The sequence below is a fragment of the Akebia trifoliata genome, chromosome 8, assembly GCF_017979445.1.
Source record: "Akebia trifoliata isolate Shusen 1 chromosome 8, ASM1797944v1, whole genome shotgun sequence".
Classification (NCBI taxonomy): Eukaryota; Viridiplantae; Streptophyta; class Magnoliopsida; order Ranunculales; family Lardizabalaceae; genus Akebia; species Akebia trifoliata.
This window is the reverse complement of record NC_141382.1, coordinates 44333273-44343755: the sequence shown is the minus strand read 5'-3', so window position 1 is coordinate 44343755 and position 10483 is coordinate 44333273. Positions and strand designations below refer to the sequence as shown.

Sequence of the window (10483 nt, the reverse complement as noted above, 5' to 3'; positions counted from 1 at the left end):
CGGCCACACATGTCGCTCCACGCCTCAACCTGTTCTCAATATTTTATATGTGAAAATATTTTGTCGAGATCACTCAACATCCAAACGTAAGCCAGCCATTTTTTATGAATGGATTAAACATTGAGACCAACTAGTGGCACACCACCCATTATCAATTGCACTCCACAATTATAAAATTCTCATTTTCTATCCATTTCTTACACTCCAAAAATAATATAAAGAAAGATTGCACTCATTTTCTTTTTCTTCTTCTTCTTCTTCGAATCACCGTACATTCGGATTGAAAAATCAAGGAGGGTTAGTTTTGATAATTTTAAAGATGTGAGAATTAAGAAACTTGTTAGAATTTATGTTGACACTTTGGATGATCAGTGATCATCAAATTTCAAGAGATAACATCGAAGCATAAGTATTTGTTAGTTTTTAAATAAAATCTAAATATGCATTAGAATCAGGGTGGATCTGGTGGGGGTAATTTACCCCACAAAACTTTGAGACACCCCTATATTTTCAATTAATTATATGTCCCATTTGCTCTCACACCCTCATCTCCCTTCATTCAAGTTCTTCAACTAAACAACTAATCACAATTTGCCTCCACTACAAAAAAAAAATCCTGACTCCTCCCCTGATTAGAATAACAATGTCTTCAATTGATGCCAATGAGAACATGGGCAAAAAACCAATAAAAAAAAAATAATTAATAGTGGTGTGCAACAAGTCCATCCCTATAGAAAGGTAATAATAATTAAAAAAAAAAAAAACAAGAACTGCGAGGGTCTTTTTCGCTAATTTATGGTCTAACAAGCAAAGTCTACTTCTTCATCTTCTTTTTCGTTTTAAAAAAGAAATAAAAAAAAGAAAAAAGAAAAGTAAATGACCTAACATTAAAATTGTCTGAATTTGCATTTAGTGAGGAATTGAACCCACCCAACAACTCCTAAGACTTAGAAACATTCAAAATTAGTAAGTTTGAGAAGGTTCCGTGTTTAAGTCAAAGACGTGATCTGAATGTGAATGAGATGAATAATTTATTGTAATAGTGGAGCCACCCCACCTGATGGTAGAAATGCAATTGTACACGTATCCTTGAAGAATCGTGATCTACAACGGTGTACCCTTCTTATATATTAAAACAGGTAAAGTGTCTACGTGGCATTATTTTATTAGACTTTAAAACAGATCGGCTTCTTAACAAAGCCGTTTTATTTTTGCACACAGACCGATGTGTTAAATAACCAATAAACAAATGCCAAGTAGCCACCGACACTTTATGTTGATAAAGGAACGGGTCACTGTTCTGGATCACGACTCATTATTGAAAGGGATACGAAACAAATACGTAACTATCTAGCCAAGGAAAACACAAGTGCATACATATTAAGCAAAGGAAAACGAGGTCACGACTCACGAGTTAAGGTTTACTGAACTTTCAAACACCGCACCTGACCAAAAGGAAATGTCACGTGGAAAAATATGATCTAATGCTTCGGGTTGTAGAACACGAAATTCTATGAATTAAAAAAAAAATCAAAAAACATATAACTGTTGAGCTTCATTTTTATGATTGAGAGTTATATGACCCCCATTTTCAAAATCTTGAATCTAGTTCAAAAGATATTATTTTTTTATTTGAATTTTTCGATGAAACTTAAAGTCTTATAATGTCAAATTTTTTATGTGATAATCCATTTTAGCAAAATAACCCTTAGTAAGGTTCAAAATTGTATTGAATAATGATTTTTTAACCCCACTAATATCCCTTCTTGATGTGGCATATGCTAGAACTATAGTTTTTTTTTTTTATTTGTGTACACAATACACATGTTTATGGGGATGTGCACTTGTGTATTCCAAGAAAACAAATCTATGATTCTAACACATGCCACGTCAGGAGAGTGTGTAAGAGGGGGGGGGGGGGGTTTAGAAAATCACGACTCATTCATACTATGTTAGTAAGGAAAGGGTTTCACGAAATCCAAAGCAAGCTCAAATTGAGTCAAACACCTTGCTGGCAATCTCCCATTTAATTCGTAAAAAATTCATGAAATTTTCATTTTTTAAGTGAAAGTATTATTCTTCGGATTATTGAATTATTTTGAATAATTCACATATTTTAAATTAAAAAATAATAAAACACATTTTTTACGGTTACGAATTTTTATAAAACTTAATAAAAAAAAGTGTTATTCTAACTTCTTGTTAATTTGTTGTAAAATGTAAACTTGTAAATTGTAATGTGTAGAACAATACTATTACATTTTTTATTTTTGATATTTGATTTTCGAATTTCTGAAATGAGACAGCTAATTTACATATATAGCATGAGCCTGCATATTTTTTGTTTATAAAAAATTTCATTGGATTTTTGCAACCCAAAATCGAATAGAATTTGAATTTTTCATATATCAAATTTTGAATTGCTAACAAGCGTGAAACATGGCTCAATTATCTAACTTTGCGAGATTTAAAACGTACCGTATAGTACCTAAAAACGTGGAGGATGTGATAATTATTAGATAGAGGAAAAGATCATAGGTGGGCCAGTTGTTTATTCAATTACCCCTAAGCACATGTCATCAAAAGCTACATGAAAATAAATAAAGAGTGCTGATGATATAATGCATTTTTTAGCACACTCCCCTGATGTGTTTGATTATAGTCTAACAAACATTTGACATGTTATGCAAATGACATCAATAATAACGAAGAAATTTCTCTCTCTTGCACGCACGTCATATGCCCACATATTTATTTTTTATGATGTCACATTGACAAATCCAATAATACAACATTTTATATTTCATGAAAATATTTATGTTCAAAATTAAAATTTACTTTTCGAACTTGATCCAAGGTGTTGAAAATGAACAATCATTTAACACTCAAACTTAAAAATAAAATTCAACTGTGAAAATTAATTATTAAAATGTTTTTAATTAATATATATATAATTTTGTCTTTTATAATTTCATTGCATCGGACAATATCTTTGATAAGAGAAAAGGGGGTGCGCCAAAAACGGCATTATATTATCAAAATTCATAAATAAATAATAAGTATATATTAAATTTAAGAGCGGAGAATTACATCATGAGCCAAGGTTCATTGAATACTTAAAAATATAAAAACCTCCAACCTACAAAATGCCACGTGGAATACTATGTGGGCCCATCAGTTTTATTGATTGATAAATGTTGGATTTGAACAAGTTACGTTTTCAAACTTTCTATTTTTTTCGCCAGATGTGGTTGAAAGCTGGAAGAATGTGATCTCGTTCGGCATTATTGGAGTGTGTGGGTCCTTGTCTATCAAATTTTCATGTACAATTAGGAATCTTCTCTTTCTCTTTGTATACATGATGATAGTTCTCGATATCTTAGGAAAATTGTTATTGTCACAACAACTTTTACTAATGCCACACCAATTCTTAGGTAAATAACTAAAAAATATTATAACTAGTTGGTGTGGTAATAGTAACTCTCTAATTTAATGATGAATTATATTTATATTTTTTAATTATAATACTCATCAATATTTCATTGCAATATTTACTTTAGGATATATAGAATACCAATACTTATATTTAAAAAAAAAAAATCTAATTAACATAAAAGGTTCTCAAAATTTGAGAGCATGAATTGGAGAAGGGTCAATTCTCAAAACGTCAAAATAAAATTTAAAAAGAGGAACAACATCCCTTACAAAATGATCGGGTAATTAAGAGTATAACTTGCAACTCATCCAAATTATTAATTAAATTCATTGAGTTTCGATTTACTTGATCAAGTTCTGATGCATAGTAAGCTCAACTCTTCCTACTCTCAAAATAAATAAATAAATTTCCACTCTTCCAAAAATTCCAATTTTCTATAGTAGCTATCATTTGAGTTGTTCATTGGATACTCAGTAGGCGTTTGGATAGGACTCCTTGGCTACTTCTGACTCTTGCGGGGAGTTAGAAGTCATTTGGATGCGTTTGGATAAACAACTCCTTCGAAGAGTTACTCCACGCAAGAGCAAGAAATTACTCTTTGTGAAGAAGTCGAGAAAACCTATTTCTCAAAACTCATCTTGCAGGGAGTCAAAATTTAATGGATCGTTTTACCAAAATACCCTTAACTTTATTAATTTTCTATGAAAATATTCCTAATTCATTTGCCCTTAAATAAAATGAAAGAAACATTTATTAATATTATTTTTTTATTTTTTATTTTGAGTATAATGGATTTAAACACATTATATTAATATTTAATATTTAAAATATTATATTAATATTTATTATATTTATTATATTAATATTTATAGTTAAACACATTATATTAATATTTAATATTTAAAATATTATTTATATTATATTAATATTTATAGTTAAATGTTAAAAACAATATAGTTTGAAGGCATATTATGACACTAAAAGACAGTCAGTCAATTTTTTTTTAAATTTTGAGTATAATGGATTTAAACACATTATATTAATATTTAATATTTAAAATATTTTATTCTATTATATTATATTTATTATATTATATTATATTAATATTTCTTATATTATATTATATTAATATTTATAGTTAAATGTTAAAAACAATATAGTTTGAAGGCATATTATGACACTAAAAGACAATCAGTCAATTTTTTTTTTAAATTTTTAGAGTATAATAGATTTAAACACCTTATATTAATATTTAATATTTAAAATATTATATTAATATTTAATATTTAAAATATTATTATTATATTATATTATATTAATATTTATTATATTATATTATATTATATTTATAGTTTAAATGTCAAAAACAGTATAGTTTGAAGGCATATTATGACACTAAAAGACAGTTTGTCATTTTTTTTTTTTAAATTTTGAGTATAATAGATTTAAACATATTTATTAATATTTAATATTTAAAATATTATATTATATTATATTAATATTTATTATATTAATATTTATAATTAAAATGTCAAAAACAGTATAGTTTGAAGGCATATTATGATACTAAAAGATATAAAAACAGTAACTAGTATAATATAAGGGTATTTTGGTCTTTTTTCTAGAAGTCATGAGAAGTTAGTATGGTTCCCAAACAGACTTCCAGCACAAAAGTACTTCTGCCAGTACTTCATAGAGTTGATTGCCAAACGCCCTTTCTGCACAGAATTACTTTTCCAGCTCCTCCATAGAGTACTTCAACTCCTGTTCTTTGGAAGAGTAGTTCTGCTCCTGGTATCCAAACAGGCCCTCAGTGTCCAACGGCGCTGCACACTTGAATTCAAGATCTATAATTATTAATTAAATTTTTTTTTTCCTTATTTTAAATTCCTCTATATATTTAGTCAAAGAGAGCTGCTATCGCCTAACCAAATTTTTACTAATTCCACATCAATTCCCATCCAATTAATCAAAGAGTTGCACGATGTTGGTGTGGCGTTAGTAAACGTATGTGTGGCAATAGTAACTCTCTTATTTAAAGCCGTTAAAGAGTTTTGTAACGATGCGTCCCTCACCTACCCCCCTTAAGTCTTACCTACCCCCCCCACCGCCTTCTTTCTTCCAATCGCCGTCAAAAATCAAACACCGTGAAAACATCAATCCTTCACCTATAAAACCCATCCCACCTCCCAACATCTCTCCCACTCTACTCCAAAGAGTCTTCACACCATATACAACCATGGATCTCCTCCTCTTAGGAAAAACACTCTTATCCCTCTTAGCTGCTATAATCCTCGCTATCACAATCTCTAAATTACGCGGTAAGCGCTTTAAACTCCCCCCAGGTCCAATCCCTGTTCCGATTTTCGGTAACTGGCTTCAAGTTGGTAACGATCTAAACCATCGAAACCTCTCCGACTTAGCCCGTAAATTCGGTAACATATTTCTCCTTCGAATGGGGCAACGTAATCTTGTCGTGGTGTCCTCCCCTGACCACGCTAAGGATGTTTTAAACACACAAGGTGTCGAATTTGGTTCAAGGCCACGTAACGTTATCTTCGATTTGTTCACTAATAAAGGCCAAGACATGGTTTTTACTTCCTATGGTGAACACTGGCGTAAGATGCGAAGAATCATGACCGTCCCTTTTTTTACTAACAGAGTTGTGCAGCAATATAGATATGGATGGGAGAATGAGATCACCAAAGTTGTTCAAGATGTCAAGAAGAATCCTGACGCGAGTACGGTTGGGATTGTTTTGAGGAAACGGTTGCAACTTATGATGTACAACAATATGTACTTGATCATGTTTGATAGGACATTTGAGAGTGAGGAGGACCCTTTGTTTCTCAAACTTAAAGCTTTGAACGGAGAAAGAAGTAGGTTGGCTCAAAGCTTTGAGTATAATTATGGGGATTTTATTCCTATTTTGAGGCCATTTTTAAGAGGGTATTTGAAGATTTGCAAGGAAGTTAAGGAGAAGAGGTTGCAGCTTTTCAAAGATTATTTTCTTGAAGAAAGAAAGTAAGTTTTATTTATTTATTTATTTAATTTCTAATAAAAAAATACTCTTAAAATATTATTTTAGGATATATATAAAATTAATTTTCAAAAATATTAAATATTTTAATATGATTATCAAAATGTTGAAAGAATTAAGCTGATTTCCTACTACTTTTGGTTTTTTTACATTTTTAGAAGAAAAAGCCCATATTGGCAACTTAGGAGTACAACTACAATCTCGATTGTTTGACTTTTTGACAAATTCTCTAACTTCTAGTATAAGAATTCTTTTATTTGTCATTTAATGATCTATTAATGACTGTTTGGAATTTGTAAAGTCAAAAGTCAAGGGTGGCAACTCTAATGATTTATAATTAGGGGCGTGCATTTAATAATATAATATACTAAGGACTTCTTTATATAAAAAAAAAATATGGCAGGAATCTCACACGGACGAAAAACGTCGACAACAATGGGCTAAAATGCGCCATAGATCATATTGTCCAGGCCCAAAAGGATGGAGAGATCAACGAAGATAACGTCCTTTTCATCGTCGAGAACATTAATGTCGCTGGTAAGTTCAACTTATATGAGGGCCTTTTGGTCATTTTACATATTCCTATGTCATTTTATTTTCTGCCTTGTTTGTTGGATCAACTTTATGGGTCTTTCTCAAAATTATCCCCTTTATTTTTGTCTTACTCACCAAGCAAAATTGTCTTTCTCAATCAGGTGACGTGTCGTACACGTTATTTCAATTACAATTACTTTTTAAAACTTATATTATATAGATACTTTTGGAGTGATTGGTTGCTCCCAGACCAATACCGTTCTGACATGTGGCGCTGATGACATCAGTAATAATAAGAGATTTTTTCTCTCTCCTGTTCACTTGTACCTCGAGAGGAACTATTTTCACTCGTATCTCAAAGAAAAACATCTATGGTTTTATGCACACCTCCCCCTCAGCCTAGTGTTAAATGCAATGTTGTACGAAGACAGTTTAGCATTTTTCATAGGGAAAATTTTTTGAAGTGGGTAGTCTGCTTCAAAATTTTGAAGAAACCCTCTTTAATTATGACACGTGGCGTATTGAAGGAGGTATTGCAAATATTAAAGAAAAAGTAGGGATGTGAATTAAATACATTTTTCTGAATTAAAAAAAAAAAGATTTGAAAACGATTGGAAGAGCAGGTGGGCACCATCCATGGTAGGCCGGCGGTGCATTTTTGAATTTTTCTATGAAGTTTAGGTAGATAATGATAAGGACTTTTTTTTTTTAAAAAGAGCTTGTTAAAGTGGTTGGCTTTGGTCATACTTGAACAAGCTTCCTTGGTTTTACGAAAATACCCTTGAACTAAGATTCATGTACACTTTTAAAACTCAGGGCATATTCACCTTAACTCGGTCGAGTCGTCACGAAACTCAGTTGAGTAGACTCTACTTGATTGGATTGGATTTTGAGATTTGAAATTGATGTTTTAGGAATATTTCAGATTATCTTTTGAATATTTCATAATGTTTTAGTCAAGATTATCTTGATTTCTTTTGACATTTTATTGGAATTTGATTTTACACCTTGCTTACTAGTATGGAATTAACATATGCACATTATGTCTGTGGTGATACAGCGATCGAAACAACACTATGGTCAATAGAGTGGGGCATAGCCGAGCTTGTAAATCACCCCGAGATCCAACAAAAGCTTCGAACAGAGCTAGACACAGTACTTGGACCCGGGGTACAAATCACTGAACCCGACACCTATAAGCTTCCTTACCTCCAAGCCGTAATCAAGGAAACCCTCCGTCTCCGCATGGCCATTCCTCTATTAGTCCCACATATGAACCTCCACCAAGCCAAGCTCAATGGCTACGACATTCCTGCCGAAAGCAAGGTCCTCGTAAACGCGTGGTGGCTTGCAAACAACCCAGCCCAATGGAAGAATCCCGAGGAATATCGACCAGAAAGGTTCTTAGAAGAAGAGGCCAAGGTTGAGGCCAATGGTAATGACTTTCGATACCTACCCTTCGGTGTAGGAAGGAGAAGCTGTCCGGGAATTATATTAGCTTTGCCCATCCTCGGTATCACATTGGGGCGTCTAGTGCAAAATTTTGAACTTCTTCCTCCACCGGGGCAGAGTAAGATTGACACAACTGAGAAGGGTGGGCAATTCAGCTTGCACATACTGAAGCATTCAACCATTGTTGCAAAGCCTAGGGTGTTTTGAGGTTGTTTTTCTACATTTGTTGAATTTTGCAATTTTATTGTGTACTTGGTTTTTTTTTTTCCTTGTGGCAAAGAGGTGGATGGAATCAAATGGACTCATGATATATTGAGTCGGCTTGTATAAATATTAAATAAAACAGATCTACTTTGCAAAAAATTTATAATACACTTTATTTTGTATTTGCCCTATCTAACATGCCAGCCTGTGATCCCATATAATGATAAATAGAGATATGTTAGTATTTGATGATTATCAATGATCATTTTTTTTATGTCAAATGAGATTAATTTAGTAACATATTAGCAGTGTCGTGGGAATATAAGGGTCGATATTTATATTTAATGTCGTGCTAGAGTGACCCCAAGCGGAGGACAACATGCGCATACCACCACATCAAGATGTACCTCTTGTGTCCCACTAACGTCACTTCAGCATTAATCTTATATTTATCAATATATGAGTTTTTGGTCAAATTCTCATTTTAAAACAAAATAGTCATGACATCCCTACGCCAAGAAAATTCCTATATTGAGAAAATGGGCCTTTTAAGGTGTGCCCTAGGTGCATTAAATACAGTTTGAAAATAAGCATTATAGGGTATTTCTGGTAAAGAATAATCTTTTGAGGGCATTTTTAATAGGAAATTTAATTTTCAAGGTGTATTTAATGCACCTAAATACATCTTGGTAGAAAAATCAAATGTTTTCTACAAGAGGCTTACTAGGTAATATGTAAGGTCAAATATAATTCTCCCTAGATGTTCAAAAGATTGAAGATGGTAGAGTATGAGAAACCTTAAGATCCCAAGGTTAAATATTAGGACATTTAGATCATCTAATATTATTCTTTCAGTATACACAGGGATATCTCAAAAAGTCCTGATAAATTGACTCTCTTTCTCTGTATGATTTTTGTACGCTCTCTCCATGGTGTGGACACTATTTTTGTCTTTTTGCTTCTATCAAGCCTTAGATATCAAGAGAGCCTATGGAAGAAGGATTCAGTCTAAGGAAACAACCACAAGACTGATGGGCTTTGCAAGGAGATCCGTACCCAACTCTTAAGCCCAATTCATCTATAAACCCATTCATATTCTTAACCCAAGTCCAAAATCCAATCCTAAAGTCTAAACCCAACTTTTAAACCCTCAAAAACTCATGTGCACCAAAGTGGACACTTGCCACCATAACCCACCTCCTAAAATCAATCTACCTAACCCAATTATAACCCTAAAAAACTACACAACCCATACCTAAACCCACATCACATGTTATCATCAACTTCCATCTTTTTCTCCAATCTTTCATCACAAGCCATCCCCACACCACTTCTCCTTAATCAACAGACCTAACCCCCGCTATAAAAAAAAAAATACTAATGTTTATCAATTTGAGCACATGTCACAATACATTTCATCGTCCCAAAATCAAAATACCTAATCTCTTATATAAATCATTATTCTAACCAAATACCTATACTCCTCAACTTAACCAACACTCAATTCAAGTTTAGATTGCCTAACCAATCTAATTAGATTTTATCTATGGGTTTGGGTCAAAAGCAACCAACTTAACACCTTTTCCACAAATACCCCTCCTTAACCTCAATTTTCAAAGTCTCTCATGCCTAAAATCCATGTCATTTCCCTTCAACTTTTACCTTTGCCTCATCTTATCCCTAAACGTAATCTCAAAAGCCTATCCCCTCTTCACAAAATCTCTCATGCCATCAAGCCCCCTTTTAACTTAGAACTCTACCAAAGTTTCTACTCTTTCTCTCTCATCATTTCTCCAAAAAAGTCTAATACAAATACA

General features: G+C 32.4%; 1 protein-coding gene across 1 annotated transcript; it reads left to right on the top strand.

Annotated features, from left to right (window-relative positions):
• The first annotated feature begins 5566 nt into the window (after positions 1-5566).
• LOC147397050 (trans-cinnamate 4-monooxygenase-like) lies at positions 5567-8857 on the top strand. The gene is made up of 3 exons (XM_086452457.1): positions 5567-6460; positions 6880-7013; positions 8071-8857. Exons 1-3 carry the CDS (start codon positions 5676-5678, stop codon positions 8667-8669), a joined length of 1518 nt encoding a protein of 505 aa, XP_086308583.1. The 5' UTR covers positions 5567-5675; the 3' UTR covers positions 8670-8857.
• The last annotated feature ends 1626 nt before the right edge of the window (positions 8858-10483 follow it).